Genomic DNA, 24198 nt, shown 5'->3' with positions numbered 1-24198 from the left:
AATGCAGAAAATTCATGTTAAGAGAGTTTTACCATTTAGTAGGCCGATCCAGCTCGACTGGATTAGTCGAGAAAGTTTCCATGGTTTTAATAAATAGAAAATAAAGAGATAAAAATGAAGAACGTAAATATATCGCTTCATTGTACTTATTTTCTTTGTCCAATTTTAAGGCGGTACCCATCCAAAAACATATAAAAAAAAAAATTCAAAGTAGCACATGGCGGACACTGTGGATGCCCCATCTAGCCAACAGTCGAGGATATAAAACCGATAGGGTCTAACGGGTTGGAAAAAATGCCTGAAACTATTGTCCTAGCTAGTTGGCTACTGGCAAACAGCTTCTACGGCTAACCAAGGCACAGTGAACGTGCAACCGCTTGAACCAAGATTTGCATCTGATACTGGAACAGAGCACCATTGCTTCCCGAGACATGCCTGCAGAGATTATGATTATACAGAAAAACCAATTTTCAGTTGGACATCCGAAGTAAAGCATCTCGTAACGTATCTACCCCGATGTGGAAAGACATCGGTCGAATTGCTATATCTGCCTTTCTGTTAGTCGACATATATTGACATGGGTGGTCGTGAACATACCTCTTGAACGACGGACTTGCTAGTAGCAGACTCGCAAGTGCGGCTGCTGAAATTCCTGCAACTTCCCTGAGGATTTCCATAGCTTGCAAACCTTATCTCCGACATGGTGTGCCCAGACAAGCACGACAGTTCCAGAGTGCCCCCTTGTGGAACTTTGGCGCACGCAGATGTCACCACGACGGTCTCGAAATTCACCTTCGTGGGATCTCCCCCGAATTCCTCGAACAAGACAAGCGTGTTCACCCCTTTTTTAATGAGCGATCTTGGGACGTGGTACCTGCCACACACATATGGAAGAGCATATCGTTTATCGCAATTCAGGAACTAATTATGATGAATCACCAATCCAAGTTCAGGGGATATGAGTCTTGCCAGCTCTGCGTAGGTTCGCCGCAGTTCGTCAAGCACTTTTCAGGTGAGTAATTGCCCCGGTAGTTGCAATTTTCGCTGCAACCGTCGGCTTTGGCCTCGACGCTCATCCAGTATCGCCCGATGCTGATGCCGTTCACCCATGCTTGACCTTTTTTCATGCCTTGCAAGTCCAATACCACCGGGTCGGTTCCCGCTGGAGCTTGGAAACGGGCCTGATGAAACAAACAAGAGTATATATAGTCAAGGAACTGCCAAGCTAAGTGTGCTCAAGTCCCTGGACAACAGTACGCTGTGTACGCCATACTGAAGACGAGCACAGGTTCTTTACGTCGATTCCAGAGTCACCGGATGTCGATTATGTACCTTATACCAGGTCAGTGGGCTCAAGATGGGGACTTCATTTGTCTGCCAGACCACCTTGGAAGATGTGTTGGGACTGTACAGTTGTGCCAGCTCCCCGTTCAACGCGACCTGTAGGAAAACCGCATGTTGGAAAGTGTTTGAAAATAATCGACCTTTTAATTCGGTGAGACCACAGGACGTTGATCCCCTGATGAACTATTTCTTACCTTATATGACCATGAGTTTGACGACAAATCGATTGTTGCATTGCCATTGACGAGCTGAACTGGTCCTCCTGCTAAACCCACGGGAGTAAGTTCGAAAAACGCCCCATAATTCTGCCATAATCAATTTCCACAAGAATCAGTTCCGTGCCACTCGATGTTGATCAAGTAGGGTCAAGGAATGCATATATCTGCAGTGGCTCGACTACATAACTGGTATTGCTCGTGAGTATTGGCTCTACTCATTTTTCACATCTATTAACCTAATAACTAATCTAAACAACTGCTTAGGAAATAATCAAAAAGAGATTCGAAATATATCATACGGGGAATCCAACAGTGACGCTGAGCAGATAGATCGTGTTCTTCCCCAGTTTCAAGCTAACAGGACGCTCAAAGACAAAGCCTCCGCCTGAGTTTCCCCATTGAAATCCTGTTTATACTTGATTTTATTAATCTCCCTGAGAATTGTATGAAATTAGAGACGAAGAGATCGAGAGTTAAATCCAAATATTCACTTACCGAGGGGTTGGCCATTGACATACCCATGGAGGACGTCGCCACTAGTATTCACATGAAGAGTCAAATTGGTCCACGACGCGTCCTTTATGTCCACACTGTGTAATGCCACGGCAAATGGGCCGGTAATCAGATAGATTGACGTTAACAGTTGATGCGCTCAGTGTTGCACAGACATATATATGTTGTGCCAGCAACGTTGATGACATACCTTGTCGAGTACCACAAGTAGTCACTGGCATCGACGGCAGCCTCCTTCTGGTCCAGGAGCTTCGGCGCATTAAACTCAAAGGCCTTTCCCCTTTGGGCCGTCTTGGGCTCCGGGGTCCATGACCACGAAAGCACTGAGGACGCGTTGTTAATCGAGGTGGGATTGTAACCTGTTATTGAAGTTTGAGCATTCACCTGCAATAATCGACAAGGACACAGGTTGTTAATTTCCACCTACACTTTCCTATAGGTCAGGGGGAAGGTGATCGAGATTTCACTGGTCTTTCCGTAAACTACCCGTGCAGTATTGTAGATCTCCAGGTTACAACCTATGAGGATGCTAACAGACCAAGGAGGCAAGTTGTACTTGCCATCCTGCTGCAGGTCGACGTTAGCAGTTGCATTAGTACTTGGGTTGCTCAAGAAACAGAACCTGCCGCCTGAGCTGTTGGTATATGTTGTCAACTGATTCAAAAAAGATAAAACATTCATTAGCTTCCACCTAAATTCACTCTTTCAACCATACTATACTTTGGATCACGAGCTTCTACGGTCCTTGCGCACCGTGTGCCATTCCCTTCACAGGATGCCTGTCTTGGCAGGGCCGCAGCAGAGCTCTCCTAGTACGGTAGCTAGGAATTTCGTGATATCCAGCTAATGATTCAGATAAGGATCAGTTTTCCAGTTTGGTTCGGGTTATGAGTATGGGTTTGGAGTACTCACGGTAACTCCATTGTCTAGTTGCTTGTTTGTGGAATTGCCACTCGTTAGGAGGTTCTCCCCACGCTTGAGGGCCGCATGTAAGTTCCTCAGGTGACCCCACTTTGGCTGATTTACCATTCCTGATGACAAACGAAATTGATAAGGTAGCTGATCTTTATTGAATTTTCACTCGACTTACACCGATTTGAGCCCATTTTCATATGAATTCATGGTTGTTCACGTGCAACGTGTGGTCTGTTTCTACCTACACATTATTTCGTGCCATTAAACACTATCAACAACTGACCTCAAGCCGATCTCATCTTCCATGCTCAGGCGAGGAGGGGACTAACATGAGACGCACTTTTTGGTTGCTCTCGAACATATTGGGTTTGGCGTGGTGTGGGCGCGCATATACGCTTGGACGTGCATACGTGTAACCTCGGCTCTTATGCCATATTGAATTCATACTGGGTTTATACAGATTTAGGCTCATTTCCACTTAAAAGTATAAGCTAATAAATGTGATATACAAGTCTCATATAAATCTATGATTGATCTTTTTTTTTTTAATGTGGGATTATAATTCCCAGTATTGATGGGATTATATTTCAATTGATAAGCTAGCTGATCTTGGGGTTGTTCAGGTTAATCTCGGCTTACTATTACAGTCATGTGATTTGATTTACCGTATTCATTGATGGGGGCATCGTAGTCATAAGATGTTGTGATATAGGGCCCTCCTGACGTACGTCCAAAGTTCGTGCCTCCATGATACTGCAAAAGCAAAGCCGAATAAGTTCATTGAATTGTCTAGGAATTCACGGCATTCCGTCGTAACGGTAACATTGATAGTAAAAATATGGTTAGTAGCACAAATTACCATGTAATAATTTTGCAATACCCCACCGGCTTGGAAGAAACTGGCAACTGCAAACGCCACATCTTCTGCTGGCCTGTGTGGCACCCTATCACCCCATTTCGTAGGCCTACAGACATTAAAAAAAAAAATCTCTCTATTATTTTCTTGATCATAGGAATTTCTGATAATTATTTATTAATTAAAGGAAAATCAAATAATTAACATGCAATTTTGGGGGAAAAAGAAGAAATACAAATAAAAATTAAAAGAGAGTATATGGGGGAAAATATTATAGAGGACCCACCCACCAACAAAATTTTCCGTGAACATTTTGGGAGCATTGGGATCGCTTGGGTTGAATGTGTCGCAGTAATAGCCATTGCACGTATCAATCTGCACGACAATGTAACACGTTGTTAGGATTATATAAAGGATTCCATAAATGATTAATATCATGAAATCTTTTGCACGAAAGCACGAGCGAGGATATATATTGAAGGAGATTAATTAATGAACGCGTACCATATTCTTTGGAGCGTCGTGCTGTTGGCACATGATCCAGGGGACGCCGACCTTGAGCGATTCTGCGAACTCAGCACACCATTGGATGTACTCTTTCCCCATTGCCCCGTACTGGTCCATTATGTTCCCGTACCCGTTCTCAATCTGCTCGATTCGCAATATACCGAAATTAGTATCAGCAAATGAGACGTTTTAACTTCTAGACACGATGTAACCCTCGAAAAGACTTATCGTAATCGTTTATGAACAGACCTGTGTGAGTATTATTGGTCCTCCTTGTGGTGCAAAGAGCTTTGCTTCTTTGAACATGTTGACGATCTTGGTGGTAAATGTTTGCATTTCTTTCTGTATAATAAATAATATATACAGAAATTAGTAAAAATCAAGATCTATCTCTTTGAGAAATTATTCAGGGGAAAATAACGCGCGAAAAAAATAAAATTATTATTAAGTAATTTATATCATGTTCATACCTTGTAAACTTCATTATTTGTCCTCAGTTGGATTCCTGGAACGTTGTGTAGCCACATAGGAAAACCTCTGATAATTAAAATGATATTGTAAATATGGGATAAAAATGATTAAATTCATACATTAATATTTTATTGATATTTTTTTTCTCATAATATATTCAAAAATTTTAAATTTAAAATAATTAAGTGGACTTTCGTTTTTCTTGGCTGAAATAGTTAAGTGTACTTACCCGTAATTCCATTCAGCACTAACGTAGGGACCGATACGTAGAATGCCATAAAGCCCAGCCTGCTGGACTAACTTGAAGAATTTAATGATGTTTGCTCTTCCCGTGAAATCATACTAAGGCACGCACAAAAGAAAATAATTTTCAGGATTAATACGTACAAATGATCGATGTGATTTGCGGAAGACAAGTAGTTTAATTTAATTAAAGTATAATTTGGCTCAGATTGTTACCTGGCCCTTTCGAGGCTCATGGACATCCCAGAAGACGTAGCTCTCAACGGCGTCGAGGCCTCCATCCTTGGCCTTTTTGATTAAGTCGGGCCACATCTGAATGCCACGTGAAAGTTATTCGTCAAATCTTTTATAGATGTCACGAGAGTAACCTAGGCTAAACCCAGTGGTCTTATACAAGTTGGCAGAACTGGGGTCGACCCACCTATCATTAGGACAACATTGGCTAAGTTTGGCCTAGTTTAACATCGTTTCCTAGACGTTTTAACTCAAACTTGTACATTGATTATGTCATGTGTGCTCGATTAACAAGAGGAAACTTGATGCCTGTGAGCAATACCTCGGGTAAGCTGCGGGGATAATGGATCGAACCAGAGTTAATAATGCGACGCTGGCCATCAATGATCAATGCATTCTTATCGTACGACACCGTCGTCCCCGATGCCCAGCTGGAACACAGGCAAAGAAACACTATGACACCGAGAGAAGTAGCTAAGAATTTCGAAGTCGTCATCTCGAACTCGAAGGGAACTGAACTACCATTTGTCTTAGTAGCCACAAGGAATGTGTTACATTTATAATCCACAAAGTATAGCTTAATTTTTTATTAAAAGGAAAGGAAAATCGGGGAGACACAAAGATCTGAAATCTGATTAAAGATCATAAAACTCGGTCTGGCCTATTATGAGTATTTTGGATTATACAACTGTATACTAAGAATATCTAGTAGATTTGGCTGTCCATAGTACTTTTGGTAGTCTTAGATTTTAGCCTTTTTAGCTCTAGAATATTAATTGCTTTCCTTTTCCTTGTACAGTATATTTATCTTGCTCTTCAACGTAATGGAATTCGGGTTGGTCCGTTTAAATCTTCTCATGGTATCAGAGCGCCTACGCTCCTAAACCGATTGAAGCTTTTTCGACTACAAGATGTCTGATGTCAGTGATGATGAGAAAAGTCCAAGGAAGGACACTAGCTCATCAAACGACAAGAAGGCAGGGGACGGGTCTGGACGGAGCATGGAGATTCCACCAGTGTATTGCCTCACATCGTCGGATAGCACGGGAGTTCAGATAATCGGATGCACTCTCAATGGAGATAACTACCGATGTGGTAACATGCAATGTTAATTGCACTTCGGGTAAGGAATTGTGAAGTTTGGATTGATTCCAACTCAAATTGTATTATGTTAGTGAGCCATGTAAATAGGCTATACATTCTCACACAAAAGGAAACAGAGTAATATTCTAAGGCTAAATTTATGATTACCTAATATATCGAGTAATTAATTTCCAATACAACTGTACAATCCATATTATCCTTAATACTCCCCCTCAAGTTAGAGCATGAGGGTCACGAATGCCCAACTTGGAGAGAATGAAGTGGAAGCGGTCTCTACTTAGTGCTTTTGTGAAAATATCTACCAATTGAAGTCGCGTAGGTAAATGACCGATAGTTACAAGGCCTGATTTGAGATGCTCACAAACAAAATGGCAATCTATCTCAATATGCTTTGTTCGTTCGTGAAAAACATGATTAGCCGCATTATGTAGTGCCGCCTGATTATCACAGAATAAACGAGTTTGTGCTGCCATCTGTACTCCAAGTGAAGAAAGAAGATTCTATAACCAAATTATTTTACTAACAGCTACTGCCATTGCTCTATATTCTGCCTCAGCAGATGAGCGAGAGACAGTGGTTTGCTTTTTCGTTTTCCATGATACTGGACATCCTCCAAGAGTGATAAAACAACCCGTAATAGAGCGACGGGTCAAGGGGCAGCTTGCCCAATCCGAATCACAGAATGCTTCAAGTTCAAGAGAAGTAGGCCGTAGAAAAATCCCTTGACCTGGATATTGCTTTAAGTAACGTAGCACCGGCATGGCAGCATCCCAATGATCTTGATGTGGTTTCTGCATAAACTGGGCCAGAATATGAAGAGAATAACTAATTTCTGGCCTGGTGATGGTCAGATAAATGAGTCTCCCGATTAGACGCCTGTACTTGGCAGAATCCGATAACAAGTCGCTCGAACTTGTGGACAGTCGATGACATTGTTCCATAGCGAAAGCTGGTGGTCGTAATGCCAACATGCCACACTCAGCTAAGATGTCAAGGACATACTTTCATTGGTTAAGAAAGAGACCTAAGTTTAGTTTAGTGACTTCAATGCCAAGAAAATATTTCAGAGGCCCCAAATCCTTTATACGAAAGCACTTATCCAAATAATCCTTAAAGGAGTCACAGTGATTAGTACTATTCCTGACTATGATCAAATCATCCACATAAAACAATACGCCAAGAAAAACAGTCCCTTGAGTGAAAGTGAAAAGAGAATGGTCTGCAACTGATTGGACGAAGCCATATTGTCGAAGTGCATCCGCGAACTTCAAAAACCAATTTCTTGATGCTTGACGAAGTCCATACAAAGAGTTAAGTAATTGGCATACATTGCCATTCTTCAAAGCAGAGAACCCCGGGGGTAACTCCATGTAAACTTCTTCGTCCAAATCTCCGTATAAAAAGGTGTTATTCACGTCCATCTGATGTATTTGCCACTCCTTTGCTATTGCAATTGTCAATAGACATCGCACAATCTTCCAACTTGGCCACTGGTGCTAAAGTCTCGTGGTAATCGATTCCCTCCACCTGGGTGAATCCCTTGGCGACCAGTCGAGCTTTATAGCGTTCTATACTTCCATCAGCTCGACGCTTTACTTTATACACCCATTTGCAGTCGATGGGCCGTTTGCCGTGAGGAAGTTGTTCAATCATCCAATTTTTATTCAATGCAAGAGCCTTAATTTCTTTTGCCATTGCAATTCTCCATCTCCGATCTCTAACGGCTTCTCGATAAGACGTGGGCTCTTTGTCAGAGTCAATAGCTGCTAGGAACGCCTTGTGATGATAGGAGATATTCAAATAATCAACAAATTTCTCAATGGGATATGACATACCTGAGGAGTCTGAGGAGATGGGTAGAGTAGGAGGGGAAGTTGCATAGCGTGCAGTGTGAACAATAAAATCCTTGAATCATTTGGGAAGATTAGAAACTCGTCCAGATCTCTGCAAATTGACTTCTGATGTTTTCTGTGCTCGATATAGGCATCGGTGCATTCTCCCCATAATTTTTTTGACTTATCTCCGGATCTCCCAAGATGACACCCGGCTCTGTAATGCTTCCATGTTCTGCCAATTTTCTGGGGCTCCCCCTCACTTCTGGATCTCGGCCCGCAAGCCCTTCTTCTTGGGCTTTCTTTGATTTCGCCCGTGTTGGGCTGATCCTTGATTGGGCTGCCTTCTGAGTCGAACTGTACCCAACTTCATCAGCGGGCCTCACTCCAACTTCTGAAGTATTCTGCTGCCAGCCTACACCAATTTTGGGCCTATCTTTATCCGCGAGCCCTTCTCTAACAAATGGTCGACCCACACCAATTTTCTGTGACGACAGTCCATTAGATTGGGTCGACTTCCGCATGCTAGGCTCTAATTCGTGGTCATCATCCGGTGAAAAATCTGGCCGATGCTCATCCAAAAATAGTGGGCTCCCCCTCATTTCTTTCTTTAATTCTTCATTCCCTGCGGTAGAAGGAAATATCATTTTGCAAAACTGAATGTCCCTCGACACGAATATATGTCGATCCTTCAAATTATAAAGCCGCCAACCCTTCTTCCCATGGGGATATCCGATAAAAATGCACTTCCGAGACCTTGGAGCAAATTTATCCTGGGTTCGTATGTGCGCATAACAGAGTGACCCAAAAACTTGTAAATTCGAATAATTACGTGTCTTGCCGAAAAGTATCTCATGCGGGCTCTTGCTTCCAAGCAAAGGCGTCGATGTGATATTTATTAAATGAACGGCAATCAAGACACATTCGCCCCAAAACCGTGTTGGTAATGAGGCTTGAAACATGAGTGCCCGAGCAACATTGAGAATATGCCGATGCTTCCTCTCAACCCTGCCATTTTGCTGCTGCGTATCTGTACACGATGTCTGATGAATAATACCATGTATAGAGAAGAAATCCTGCAACTCCCTTGACAAGAATTCCATCCTATTGTCACTTCGTAGAATTTTAATCGTGCGATCAAATTGATTCTTGATTAAATTATAAAAATCAATAATGAACGGCTGAGCTTCAGATTTTTCTCGTAATAGATATAACCATACACCTCGACTAAAATCATCCACAATGGTTAGGAAATAGTTGGCTCCACAACTAGCCTTAACTTTATATGGTCCCCACAAATCACAATGTATTAATTGAAACGGGTACTCGGCTTTATTCATGCTCAAATCAAATTGTGAGCGTGTATGCTTAGCTTTAAGGCATACATCACACTCCTTATTTCTTCTATCTTCGAAATTCAAATTAATACCATTCATCTTTATCGTGCGAGATGGATGACCGAGCCTCTGATGCCAGATGTCAGTAGGTTCCTCTATGACAGCCTGACACGCCTGCAGTGTGTATTCCACTCGCCTCAGATAATAGATCCCCCCTCGAAGCTCACTCACTCCAAGTGTCCTCCTCGAGGTGCGGTCCTGAATCACACACAAGTCGGAGCAAAAAGTCACTGAATAGTTCATCTCCTTTGATAATCGAGCAATAGAGATTAAATTGCAATTAAAGGTAGGCACATAAAACACATCAGTAATCTCATTAGAATTAGCAATTTTCACAATTCCTATTCGGGTGGCTTGTATTATGCCCCCATTAGGAATATGAACCGGTGCCTTCCTTTCAATCGGAAGAGATGTCGAAAAGTTCTCGAGACATCTGGTCATATGCTTTGAAACTCCTGTATCCAATATCCACTTGCTCTGCAAATTTATAAAATTGAACTCATTGCCAACAAGTCGATTAGAGTTCGCAGTATCTCAGGCGAGCATATCCAGCAATTTTTGAAACTGGTCGTTAAGCAAGGCTTCCAGTCAGTTAGCCCGTGAGCCTTTTCCCTGCACGGTTTGGGCCATATTCGCCCGATCTGGGCCTCGCTAGTTTTGAGGTTTCACTTGCGACCCACTGATTGGCTTTGCCTGCCCTTGTCTATGTCTCTTTCCTCCATTCGTCTTGGACTTCGAATGCCATGACGGGTACCTAATTAAAGCCTAGCAGGTATTCTTCAAGTGGCCCATTTTGCCACAATGGGTACAAACTCTCTTCCCTTCCAGAGTGTGCTGGAAGTCGCTAATGCCCACTTCCCTTCCATGTCTTGTTTCTGCTTTCGCTAGAAACGCCATTGCATCAAATGACAATTCTCGAGCTTGAGTCATAATCTTCTGACGTTCCTCATTCGCCACCATCTTGTACACCTTATTCAAGTTTGGCATCGGCTCAATACTTAGAATGGTGGAGCGAATCGTGTTGAATTCGAAGGTAAGTCCCATGAGGAACTGATACGACTCCTTTGTTTCCCTCTTAGCAGTAATCATGGCGCTCGCACCACAACTGCAGCCTGATTGCTCGAGGTAAAACTCCAATTTGTCCCAGAGTAGCTTGAGCTTGCCGTAGTAATCCCGTGTGCTTAACACTTCCTGCTTGAGGAGGCAAATCTCGGTCTTTATTTGGAAGACCTGAGACTAATTTCCCTCATAGTACCTCTCCTTAAGGTCGTCCCACAAATTCCTCGCGTTCACTGCATAGGCCACCGTAGCCTATAGACTTTCCTCCATTGTGTTAAATATCTACGCTATAATCGTGGAATTGCATCTCTCTCATTTCTCCCGTAAGGGATCATCTTCTCCCGGCTTCTCGAGAGAACAACCAGTAAAGGCCAGTTTGTTCTTTGCCTTGAGTGCCATAACATTGCACGCGACCATATGAGGTAGTTATCGCCAGTGAGGGTGCACCCGATTATCTGAATCCCGGTGCTATCCGATGAAGTTAGGCGATAGACTAGCAGAACTTCCATGCCCCTTCCAAAGTTGTCTCCGACCTTCCTGTCTTTTGACGAGCCTGAGTTCTTTACTTGACTCTTCTCATCATCGCTAACATCTGACATCTTGAAGTCAAATATATATATGGGTAAATTGCACTGGTAGTCCAAAATATTTTACAAATGTTTCATTATGGTCCAAAAAGTTTTTTCGCTATATAATGGTACAAAATGTTTCAAAGTTGTTTCATGATGGTACAAACGGTCAATTGGCCCTGACGCCGTTAATATTTTGCTGATGTTGCGCGTCTTATGTGTCACTTTTGTTACGTGGAACCAATCATAGTGCGCCACGTCATTTAAGAGAAAATAAAATTTTAAAAAGTCCAAAAAATACAAAAAAATAATTAAAAAATACAAAAAAGAGTAAAAATTTTCAAAAAAATAAAAAATATTTTAAAATTGTGAAAATTATTTTTTAAAAATATAAAAAAAATTAAATTTTTTTAAAATATAAAAAAATAATAAAAAATACAAAAAAGAGTAAAAATTTAGAAAAAAAAAAAAATTATTTAAAAATTTTAAAATTATTTTTAAAAAATTTAAATTTTGAAAATTATTTTAAATATTTTTATTTTAAAAATAATTTTATAAAAAAATTAATATTTAATATTAAAATTATTTTAAATTTTAAATTAAAAGTTTAAAATTATTTTTAAAAGTTTTTAAAATTTTAAATTATTTTTAAAATTTTCGGCCACGTCAACATGGAAGTGACACGTAATAGCCATGTCAGCGTCGGCTTGACGGCGTCAAGCTTGAGTTGACGGTGTGTTCCTTCATGAAACAACTTTGAAACATTTTGTACTATCATGTAGTGAAAAAAACTTTTTGGACCATAATGAAACATTTGTAAAACATTTTGGACCACCAGTGCAATTTACCTATATATATATATATTACTCGGTCCAAGAGCGTAGGCGCTCTGATACCATGTGAAGTTTGGATTGATTCCAACTCAAATTGTATTACGTTAGTGAGCCATGTAAATAGGCTGTACATTCTCACACAAAAGGAAATAGAGTAATATTTTAAGGCTAAATCTACGATTACCTAATATATCGAGTAATTAATTTCTTATACAACTGTACAATCCATATTATCCTTAATAGGAACAAATTGCCTTTCATTGATGGCCCTCTAGAAAAATCAGGAGAAGATGATCTCCTAAGAGAAAAATGGCAGAGATGTAATTCCACGATTATAGAGTGGATGTTTAACACGATGGAAGAGAGTCTACATGCTATTGTTGCCTACGCAGTGGACGCGAAGAGCTTGTAGGATGACCTAAAGGAGAGATTCTCCGAGGGTAACTAATCTCGGGTCTTCCAAATTAAGACCGACATATGTCTTCTCAAGCAAGAAGGGTTGAGTGTTCGAGATTATTATGACAATCTCAAGCTACTGTAGGATGAGCTAGAATTTTACCTGGAGTATCCAGGCTGCAGCTGTGGTGCGAGTGCGACAATTACGACACAAAGAGAAATAGAGAAATCGTTTCAGTTCTCATGGGGCTTATCTCCAAATTCAACACAATCTGGTCCACCATCTTGAGCATTGAGCCGCTGTTGAACCTAAACAAGATTTACAAGATGATTGCAAATGAAGAACGACATAAAATCGTCACACGATCTAGGGAAGCGGTCCCTAAAGTGGCAGTTTTCTTTGTCAAAAAAGAAACATAGCGTGGAGTTACAAGAAGCAATAGAATGCAGGGGATGGGTCTAGAAGGGAAGCCAACCTGCACGCATTGTGGCAAGTTAGGCCATGTGAACAGTTCTTGCTGGGCTTTGATTGGTTATCCATCATGGCACTCAAAGCCCGAGTCCATGGCAAGGAAGGGATCTGGACAAGGGCCAATGAAATAGGGAAATGGGCCGCGAGGAAAATCTCAATTTTAGCGAGGCCCAAACTGAGTAAATATGGCCCAGGTTGTTCAGGGCAACAGCTCGCGGCCTAAAAAGCTGGAGGCCCTTCCTGACGAACAGTTCTAGAAGTTGCTCAACATGCTCGCACAGAACACTACGGATCCTAATCGACTTGTTGGTAATGAATTTAATTTTGTAACTTTACAGAGTGAATGGATTTTGGACACAAGAGCTTTAAGGCACATGACAGGGTGTCTTGAGAATTTTTTTGCATCTCTTCCAATCAAGGGCGGTGCACCAATTTATATTCCTAATGGGGGCATGGTACAAGCCACCCGAATATGAACAGTGATGATTGCTAATTCTGTCAAGATCATCGACGTGCTTTATGTGCCGACCTTTAATTGCAATCCAATTTTCATTGCTTGATCATCAAGGGAAATGAACTGTTCCGTGACTTTTTGCTCCGATTTGTGTGTAATTCAGGACAACAACTTGAAGAGGACGCTTGGAGTGGGTGAACTTCGAGGGGGGTCTATTATCTAAGTCGAGTGGTAACTGTACCGCAGATGTGTCAGGTCGTCGTAGAGGAATCCACAGATATATGGCATCGGAGTCTCGGTCATCCATCTCGCGCAATAAAGTTTGATGGTATTAATTTGAATTTTGAAGATAATAGTAATAAGGAGTGTGGTGTATTTCTTAGAACAAAGCAGACACGCTTACAGTTTAATTTGAGTATGAATAAGTGAAGTACCCTTTTCAGTTGATACATTGTGATCTGTGGGGACCATACATAACTAAAGCTAGTTGTAGGGCCAATTATTTCTTAACGATTGTCGATGATTTTAGTCGATGAGAATGGCTATATCTGCTACGAGAAAAATCTGAAGCTCGGCTGTTTATTATTAATTTCTATAATCTAATCAGGAATCAATTTGATCGCACGATTACAATTTTGAGAAGTGATAATGGGATGGAGTTTTTGTCAAGAGAGTTGCAAGACTTTTTCTCTACACATGGCATCATACCCTGGAAAAGTGCGTTTTTATTGGATATCCTCGTGGAAAGAAGGGTTGGCGACTTTATGAATTGAAGAATCGACATATATATTAGTGTCAAGGGATATTCGGTTTTATGAGACAATATTTCCTTTTGCCATGAAAAATGGAGAATTGAGAAAACAAGGGAGAGGCAGCCTGTTGTTTTTGGATGGAAATCTACCGGCCTCATCCACGGAAACTTATGATTAGTCTGAGCCCACCACATGGCAGTTGGACCGGTTGAATGGGTGGCAAGCTAAACAAATTGATTCAGGCGACCCAAGCAAGCAGAAAGCGGGCACAATTCTGGACTGAGTCGGCAGCAACAACCAACTTCAGATAGTGACAGGCCCAGTCCGGCACGATTGGCCTTAGAAGCGGCACAAGCAAGGCCTAGCCCAATTCAGATGATTTCAGAAGCAGCCGGAGCAGATGAACAAGTGGCCCGCAATCTAGATGCGAAGGGGAGCCGAACGAAAGGAGAAAAACGTGTAAGTCGCAGTTCAAAAGTGGACGAAAGAAGGAGAACAAGTGGGCCACAGTCCAGAAGTGAAAGAGAGCCGGACGAGAAAAGCAAAACACGTGGGCCAAAGCCCTAAAGTGAGGGAGAACCAGATGGAATTAATAGAGTGGGAAAACTTATCCAAGCCGGCTGATTTCATAGAAAATTCGGAATCTAGTCAGGAAGATTGTGAGCAAAATAGACGGGTGTCTGAACTGGATGCGAGTGATATTCCGCTAGAATTGCATTTATGGAGATCTGAGCGGGTTTCCAGTCTTTCCAAACGCTTCAATGACTTTGTCATTCATACTGCGCGTCATGAGACCACATCTCCTGATTTATCCATCTCTTTGAACTCCTTAATTACGTCTTATCCTATTGAGATATTTATTGATTATTCGAGTATCTCCAATCATCACAAAGCATTTCTGGTAGCAATTGACTATGACAAACAGCCCACGTATTATCGAGAAGCTGTTCAAGATCGGAGGTGGAGAATTGCAATGGCAGAAGAAATCCATGCACTTGAGTTGAATAAGACATGGATAATTGACTAGCTTCCTCCTGGTAAACGTCCTATCGATTGCAAAGTGCCGGGCTGATGGAAGCATAGAATGTTAGAAGGCCTGGCAATTGATTATCATGAGACCTTCACACCAGTGGCCAAGTTGGTAACTGTGCAATGCCTATTGACGGTTGTAGTAGCAAAGGGGTGGCAAATTCGGCAGATTGATGTAAATAATGCCTTTTGCATGGAGACTTGGACGAGGAAGTTTACATGGAACTGCCGTCGGGTTTTCCTGTTTCGAAGAACGGTGATGTGTGTAGACTATGCAAGTCTTTGTATGGACTTCGTCAAGCATCAAGCAACTGGTTCTCGAAGTTTGCTGATGCACTTCGACAATATGGTTTTGTTCAATCAGGTGCGGATCATTCCCTTTTTACCTTCATTCGAGGTAACATCTTCCTTAGTGTGTTGGTTTATGTGGATGATTTAATCATAGTTGGGAACAGTTCTAGCCATTGTGATCCTTTTAAGGGCTATCTGAATAAGTGCTTTCGCATAAAGGACTTAGGCCCTCTAAAATATTTTCTTGGCATTGAAGTTACTTGACTGAACTCTAGTCTTTTCCTCAGTCAGCGAAAGTATGTCCTTGACATCTTGACTGAGTGTGGTATGTTGGCATTGCAGCCATCACCTTTTCCCATAGAGCAGCATCACCGAATGTCCACGAGTTCTAGTGATTTATTATCGGATCCAGGCAAGTATAGGCGTTTAATTGGGAGACTTATTTATCTGACTATCACCAGGCCAGAAATTAGCCATTCTCTTCATATTTTGGCCCAGTTTATGCAGAAGCCAAGTTAGGACCATTGGGCTGTTGCTATGCGGGTTCTTTATTACTTAAAGCAATCTCTTGGTCAAGGGATTTTTCTGCGGCCTACTTCTCTCGAGCTTGAAACATTTTGTGATTCGGATTGGGCAAGCTGCCCCTTGACCCGTTGGTCTATTACGGGTTATTTTATCATGCATGGGGGATGTCCAGTTTCATGGAAGACGAAGAAACAAACCACAGTTTCTTGCTCGTTTGCTGAAGCAGAGTATCAAGCGATGACAGCAACTGCTAGTGAGATCATTTGGTTGTGGAGTCTTCTTTCTTCCCTTGGAGTACAGATGGCTGCACCGACTCGATTGTTCTATGACAATCAAGTTGCAATACATGTTGCAGCTAATCTTTTTTTTCATGAACGAACGAAACACATTGAAATTGATTGTCATTTTGTTTGTGAGCATCTCAAATCGGGGTCGTGACTGCTGATCATTTACCAACGAGACTTCAATTAACAAACATTTTCATCAAGCACTGGGTTGAGATCGCTTCCATTTTATTCTCTCCAAGTTGGGCATTTGTGACTCACATGCTCCAACTTGAGGGAGAGTGTTATAAATATTTTGGATTATACAACTGTATACTAGTAATATCTTGTATATTTGGTAGTCAATAGTCGATACTTTTGGTAGTCTTAGATTTTAATCTTTTTTGCTCTAGAATATCGATTGCTTTCCTTTTCCTTATAAAGACTGTACAGTATTTATCTCGCTCTTCAACATAATGGAATTCGTATTGGTTCGTTTCAATCTTATCATGGCCTCTGATGATTTTGTTTTAGAGCCGACCATTTTCTAATGGGATGGGCTTGGAAAGCTCCAATTGAGTGGTGATTTCCATTTGTGAACAAATCTTTCTTTGGATAACAAATCATGCTTCCATTATACGTAAAAACACACAATCGTCGTCGAAATTCACGTGGTCGGTTCTTTCAATCGAATGACTTTCTGAAATTGAGAAACATAAGTTGATCGGTCCGCTGCAAAGCACAGGCACGAGCGATTGTACAGTAATAGTAGACTACTAGAGAGTAATAGTAATAGAGTTAAAAAAAGGTGACAAAGAAACAGGAAGAAAGGGAACCAGATAGACAAAAGTGAGTTCTGACAAGACTTATTATACTAAGCGTCCCTTCGCCACGACGATACACCAGGGAGGAATGTTGGCGTCCTTCGTGATTGATGTACTAATAATACATGAGCTGTTGGGTGGTCGCGACACTCGGGAAACCCCCTTCGTAAATAGCCCCGCTGGCTCCGGCAGCACCCATTCCCAGGGGGGGCGCCTGCTTGAGGCCTGCCTGAGGGTGGTGATGATGCATCAGGGCCATCTTGCTCAGGACCATCTGCCGCTCATATGCGGCAGCTAATTCAGATGCAGTGAAGCCCGGGAAGTGGGCTGCAACCGGCGGAGGGAGAGGGTTCGAGCAAACCCCTGGTGGTGTTGGTTTGTTCCCCCAGGAACACTACAATATCAACAAGCAATATCTTCAGGGAAAATGCCCAAATATTATATCATCATTGAGAGTAATATGCGGTGAAGCATTACTTCTTGGCTTATTTGAGTTCTACCTTGATTGGTTTACCGCAGAGAATTCGAGCATTCCCCATCTGGATAGCTAGAGCAGCTTCAGCATGGGTGCTGTATCTAACAAAACCAAAGCCCTTGTCACGTTGCACCCTAACATCTTCGATGGCCCCAGTACCGAGTGCATGAAAATGCCGATGCAACTCAGCATTAGTGACCTGCATGATAATCGAGAATGAAGGAAGATAAGATGCACGAACCATCACTTTTACTACATCAAAACCCATGTAAGACTTACAATCGGAATATCACCTGCACAACATAAGATGGAATAATAATCTTACCCACAAGGGGAATTCTTTCATGAAATTGCCTTTGGATACATATGTTCTTTTTCTATTTCCCCACTCGTCCACTCATTACAAAAGGTAATGATCCATAGCATAAGTGTGAGATGATTTAGTAAAGATCAGTGAGGTCTCAAGAAGAAAAAAGAATCATGCTGAAATGAAAGTCGAAGGGCAAATATATCAAACTAATAAAATACATGCCTCTGGAGCAAGATTGCCAACATAAACAGTTCTGTATAGGGGGTTGTTCTCTGGAGCATCTTCATTAGACTTCTCTTGACCGTCATCTGCACATTGAAAGGCGATTGATGAAAAGGACACTTAAATTGAAGGCTGTGATTTATACGAGATTCAGAGCATGATAATTAATGGTCAATCATCAATAAATGAAGTACTTGATAGATGCCAGATCCATAAAAATGGGGATAATTACAATCAGATCTAAAGTGTATACTTCACAACAATGTCATAGGTTTCCTAATCAGCCAAGAAAAATTAGCATAAAACAATTACCATTGATTTTATACGAGATTCTGAGCATGATAATTAATGGTCAATCATCAACAAATAAAGTACTTGAAAGATGCCAGATCCATAAAATGGGGATAATTACAATCAGATCTTAAAAGTATATACTTCATTAGAGTGCTGATTTCCAAAAGCTGGCTAATTGATACTTCTAAAGGATCAACAACTCACTTCAGCCAGAAGGAATCTAAATCCGAAGAAAGAATGGGTAGAAATGATCATGCTTCAGCTCCCTTGGTTAGTATATCATTAATACTAGTCTGGCCTCTTTATAATTTCTACATCATATAAAGCAGCCTCAAACTCCTGATATTACGCTCTAAACTTGCAGCTGTACTACTAGGAATGAGTGTCCCAATCTAAGCATGCTTCTCCTGTTTCAGGAATCTAATGAACTTTAAAGTCATGATGGGAATAACAACCACCATTTCAGCACTATGCTACACCACCTGGCAAATAAAGATGCAAACTAAGCATGAAAATTACATGACTTATTAACAGGAGTACAGTTGTATAAAAGTTAAAGGGGGGGGGGGGGGGGGGGGGGGGGGGAAGGAGAGTCCATGTTGGACATTAACCTGATGTTCCAGCAGTTAGCTCCACAACACTTTTTGAGTCTGAGCTCTGCTTATCATCGTTGTTATTAGCACCTTTGGTAGCCCAGTTACATCTTATCTGCCGACTTCCCAGCCATTTTCCTGCATAATAACAGAATTACTTGTCGAAACAATCCCTATCCATATGGAAGGAAAATATGCATCAAGAACCGTTAAGAGAACATGCCCTTAATATATGAAAGTATAATCAGCCAAAAAAAAAAAAGGAAGAAAAAAAATCCCATTACATAAAAGAGGCATACCATTCAAGTCATTTATGGCACTCTGAGCATCCTGTTTAAAAAAGGCAACTTATGAGACAACTATCTTCAGAATCATAAGGAAGAAGGTTTTGCAAGAAAAACTCTAATACCTGCTGGTTCCTAAAAGAAACAAAGCCAAAGCCCCTGGAACGACCCGTCTTTTGATCCCACATGACCCTTGCATCACTGATATCAAAAAGGTAAAATAAACTGAATAAGTACATATCATACTCCAAAAATCAAATCAAAGTGTTGTCTGCCATTCTCGATAGACATTAGGCTACAACGAATAATTTAATGATCATCAAGGAAAATTGAAACTTACGAACAGCTAGAATAGACAGAGAAGCACGCAAACAGTGTTGCATCTGTAACCTCAGGGCTTAAATCACCAACAAATATATTAAAGTGCCCTGCAAGAAAATAGTTAGATATATCAAATGAGAGAAACATGGAACTTAGAAATGACATATTCAGTTATTTTTAAATGCTACGAACCTGATGTGTCTTCTCTCTGGCTACTGGCATATGCCCAGTTAACTTTGATGGGCTGGCCAAACCTGCAACGATTCCATTAAATTAGGATAGAGACAAGAACATGGCTAGAATTCAACTAGGATTTGAACTCACAAATGCCTTCCATTTAGTGTCACAATAGCCAAAGCGGCACATCTTCGATCGAAAAAGTCCACAAAACCATATGATGACTGCATAAAAATAGAAAACAAATGTCAGAAGTCGATTGCACCCTCAGCAGAGGCATCCTCAGAAGCACTGTTGAGGTGACCAATACAGATAAGGAAGTACGTTTTCCATTTATATCAATTCCAAAATGCACATTTGATTATGTAATGGTTCTTTCAGTAGTCCAGACAGACCTTTTCTTTTCTAATGAGCTTGCAACCTTCAATAGGCCCGTTACTTGAGAAAACCTCTTGAAGAAGGGGTTCTGTGACCTGTGGATGAATATTCCCCACGTACCTGCATTCATCACAGAGAAGAGCAAATGCACGTATTAATTCGGAGAGTTGTTTCGTTGAAAAGTAAAGATAAATCATCGATTCACATCAAGGGCAAATGTTTATGGAAACACAAGTAGCAGCGCAGGAAAAATGAAGACTAAGTCCAGTCACATATGTATATGAAAAGGGCCTTCGAACATTAGCTCCTTTTAACTCAAACATAAGATGAGAGAGAGCTTCCTCCTTCTGTCCTCGCTAGGGAGAGAGCCATAATCATATATAAAAGAAAGTCCACAAGAAACATTGGAAGCTAAAAGAAGAAGAAGAAGAAATAACTCACACGCTGCGGCATGTACTCGAATCAAACCCAGGAGGCAGATTTCCACTCAAGATAGGCTCTATCTGCAAAATGCCCAAAAAACAAAGAGGAATGAGAAAGGAAATTTGACAAAAATAGTATTCCTACACTTGACGGCAAGCTCCACTGAAGTTCTTGAAAACAAAAACTGACGGTGATGCATGAGCTTCAGCATTCACAATTCAGTTAAACGAAAACCCAACGGGAAATACTACGGTGACAACATCACACTGATCGGCCCAGTTTTAGCATTCAAAATTCAATCTTACAGCACAATCTTGGTAACCAGTGCCACCACACCCCAATCAACAGCTCAAATTACTGTTATTTAATAACAGTACCATCATAAGCAACTACTGAAATCAATTGAGCTTACTGAGATATCCAGAGGGAAGTAGAATTTAACATATACAGCAGAAGTAGAATTCAAACTCCAATTTTCCTTGCAACCGAGCTCAAAAAGAGCTCAATCTCTTCATTGCCGAGCTGAAAATGGAAACCCGGGAGTACACAGAGCCCGTACCTGAGGAGCAGCGAGCAGACCGGGATGGTACAGCGACTGCTGCATCATCGCTGGCTGCTTAAGTCTCTGCTGCTGCATCTTCCTTGATTTGAAACCTCTCCAGCTAGGGTTTCGGGAGATTGAAAGGACGAAGAAGATGAAGAGGAGAAACCCAAAAAAAAAAAAGAAAATGGAAAATGGAAAAAAGAGAAAAAAAGAAAAAGAAAAATAAAAAAAGACCCTCAAAACGGAGAGGGAAGAAGAAGAAGAAGAAGAAGAAAGGATCAAAGAAAGAGGGAAAATGGTTTACAAGAAGATGAGAGGGGACAGTGAGAAGTCGCTGCTGCCGTTTTTGTATTTACATGAATCCCCCTCCATTTTCTTTTTCTTTTTTTTTCTTCTTTTTGGGAAAATCTAATGATCAATTAATTATTTTTTTTATCATTTTATTTTATGCACTCTCTTTTTTGAGTTTTTTTTTAAAAAAATTTCCTCTCTTAATTCATAATCAATGAATCGTTTGTTTTATTACCAGCATCCATAACGCGTGTTAGCTATGGCACTGAATGGATCAATAAGCGTAGCGCATAGTATCCATCGTTTACGGCTAGAACTACTGGAATATTTAATCCCATTCGCTTCCCTAGTTTTATGAGTCGTGCTTTAATTCGCATTTTAAGAGGGTGTTTAAGTTCGAACAGACTGTGGATTTTGCTGTTCTATGTTAATGCAAATTTGAGAAAAAAAACAAAGGAGATATAAGACAGACATGTCACAGTCTATTATTTTGTTTTACACACAGTCAAAATGGCGCGGTCCAATTCGTTTAAGTTTTGTGATTCACTTCTCTTGTCATATACCCAAATGGGAGCAATCCGCCAAGTACAATTTATGCTCAATTTTATGCAGAGCTAAGATATAAAAAACAATAGTCCTATAAAAACTTGGTAAATTTATCTGGAATTGCGACATCTTATTAGTATATCCTCAAAATCGAGTTAATTATCAATTTCACTCATGAGATGAACGAGTTACATCACCTGAATCCCTCGGACGAAAATGACATCAACTTAGTCCATTGCCACATCAATTAAGTCCCTTATAACATCAAATGGATCATTTGTCACAAGTTAATGGATTATTTTTATGAATACTAAAAATTTAAAAATGAGCAATTCAATGTCCGATCATGTCTTGAAATATTGTATTGCTTTGCATTTTTTCATTATTAATGTATATTTTAATATCATGTAGAAAGAAATTCATTAACGCATAGAATTCAAACGGACAATTAACCACATGCTAGGAAAATGCTGAAAAAGCTTACGTGGAAAGCTCTTATTAAATGAACCGGTGCCTCCCATCGCATGAGGTTTAAAAGTCTACTTTAAATACCTATATATAGAAGTGAATTTTACATGTAATATATGATTAGAATCATATAAAAACTACTTCATTATTATGACAAGCCAATAAGCGAACGAGGATATATCTCAGCATCACCGATGAGCTCAGACTTGAACCCATATTTGTCTAGGACCTCAAAAATAGAGGTGACCGAACACAGTTACAAACATGATTTATTTCCTTAGAAAAATTACTTAGACATCTCATCAATTATAATATATAAAAGTCGGAACGCATGATATGGCTGCATCACATAAGCCAAATCGTAAAATTCCCATCTCTGCGTAAATCAACCTTTCGTTTTTTTCAGTTAATTGAATTTGTATTATATTTTATTAGTATTATATTCAATGAACTTTCTTGTATTTGTCCCTGTTATTTGTACATATTTAGAAGCTCTAAGTTAATCAACCATCATTTTCAGTTAATTGAATTTTTATTATGTCTTATTAGTTATTTATTCAGCGAACTTTCTTATATTCGTACATATTATCTGTACATAGCTAAATATTATATATAATCCAAAAAATGTAATTTTTGTGCAAACTGGCTTACAAATCATGCGCTTATACTCTCGGTCGGAGAACATAGATTTAGTCTTTGCTACCTGGGCTTCATACTTATTATTTGATGAGATTGTATAGGCCATCATGCCTTGCCTTTGTATTGTTTAACTCATTTTGTTTATGAACTCAAACTTAGATCCCCAAATCGAGCAAAAAAAAAAAAAGAAATGAAAATAATACTCTATTAAAAACTTGGTAAATTTATCTGGAATTGGGACATCTTATTTATATATCATTAAAATCCAATCAAAATGAAGAAAAAGAAAGGATATATATTGGAAATTTATGAGGTCGTGGAAAGAAAATAGAAATCAATAGAGGAGTGATATTAAAAAAATAAATATAACCAGTAAATGCACTTTATCTGCAATATATGATCAGACTCATATGTAAGTACTTCATTATAATGACAAGCCAACGAGCCAATGAGGATATATCTCAGGCTTCCCAGCCAGATCGCGGATGAACTTGGAACACTCGTAATTTTACGGAGAAAAATATATAATATATTTTTTAGAAAATGAGAACCGCGATTAGGCGAGAAAGATGTTTGGTCAAGAGCCGGCCATGGGCCCGATCAGCACAAAGAAATGAAGAACGGGTCAGAAAGCCCAGCCTGGATTCATTGTTTGGGCTGTGTGGGCTGGGCTTATTTTAGTCCGACCGTAAGTTTCGGACAAAATTAAGCACATCGATAGCCATTTCAATTAAACATATGTACAAGCAATGCGAAATCCAACACTCATCCAAGAACAATTGCGTAGAGGCCGAAATCATAGCTACACAAGTTGAACATTCTCAACGGCACGCAGCCCGAACCTCGGCAAAAACAGACCTACCGACCTTATATTCGAGATTAGGAATATTTTGCAGTCTTTGCTTTACAGAATTCGAACTTTCCTATCTATGAAAGTCCTTCCGGAAGACTCTTCTATTCTTTTCAAAGTCGGAAAGAATCTATTACAATATACAAAAGCCGAAGAACGCTTATGAGTCGTCGTCTTTTACAAACCTTTAACTCATGGTCACCTCTTGACCTACTTGAAAAATTAAATTTATAATAAAAAGATTGGTTGGCTATCCTCTTTGCTCGAAAAAATTTAATAATG

At 40.3% G+C, this 24198-nt stretch overlaps 2 protein-coding genes across 2 annotated transcripts; both read right to left on the bottom strand.

The window, feature by feature from the left end:
• Positions 1–117: 117 nt before the first annotated feature.
• On the bottom strand, positions 118–13869 carry LOC116188666 (beta-galactosidase-like). Its single transcript, XM_031518154.1, has 20 exons — positions 13821–13869; positions 5624–5754; positions 5284–5379; positions 5054–5166; positions 4824–4890; positions 4603–4695; positions 4351–4494; positions 4133–4221; positions 3850–3955; positions 3656–3743; positions 2988–3106; positions 2562–2729; positions 2266–2459; positions 2058–2152; positions 1862–1968; positions 1539–1649; positions 1333–1440; positions 970–1181; positions 598–874; positions 118–435 (listed from the first exon to the last, which is right to left on the bottom strand). Exons 1-20 carry the CDS (start codon positions 13867–13869, stop codon positions 325–327), a joined length of 2478 nt encoding a protein of 825 aa, XP_031374014.1. The 3' UTR covers positions 118–324.
• A 3068-nt stretch (positions 13870–16937) lies between these two features.
• Positions 16938–21436, bottom strand: LOC116189068 (oligouridylate-binding protein 1-like). The gene is made up of 12 exons (XM_031518597.1): positions 21138–21436; positions 20597–20658; positions 20173–20275; positions 19925–20001; positions 19793–19854; positions 19620–19707; positions 19405–19480; positions 19295–19325; positions 19014–19133; positions 18109–18194; positions 17602–17775; positions 16938–17495 (listed from the first exon to the last, which is right to left on the bottom strand). Exons 1-12 carry the CDS (start codon positions 21213–21215, stop codon positions 17217–17219), a joined length of 1236 nt encoding a protein of 411 aa, XP_031374457.1. The 5' UTR covers positions 21216–21436; the 3' UTR covers positions 16938–17216.
• Positions 21437–24198: the final 2762 nt, after the last annotated feature.

Source organism: Punica granatum, chromosome 8, assembly GCF_007655135.1.
Source record: "Punica granatum isolate Tunisia-2019 chromosome 8, ASM765513v2, whole genome shotgun sequence".
In the NCBI taxonomy this organism is placed as follows: Eukaryota; Viridiplantae; Streptophyta; class Magnoliopsida; order Myrtales; family Lythraceae; genus Punica; species Punica granatum.
This window is presented reverse-complemented; position numbering and strand designations above follow the sequence as displayed.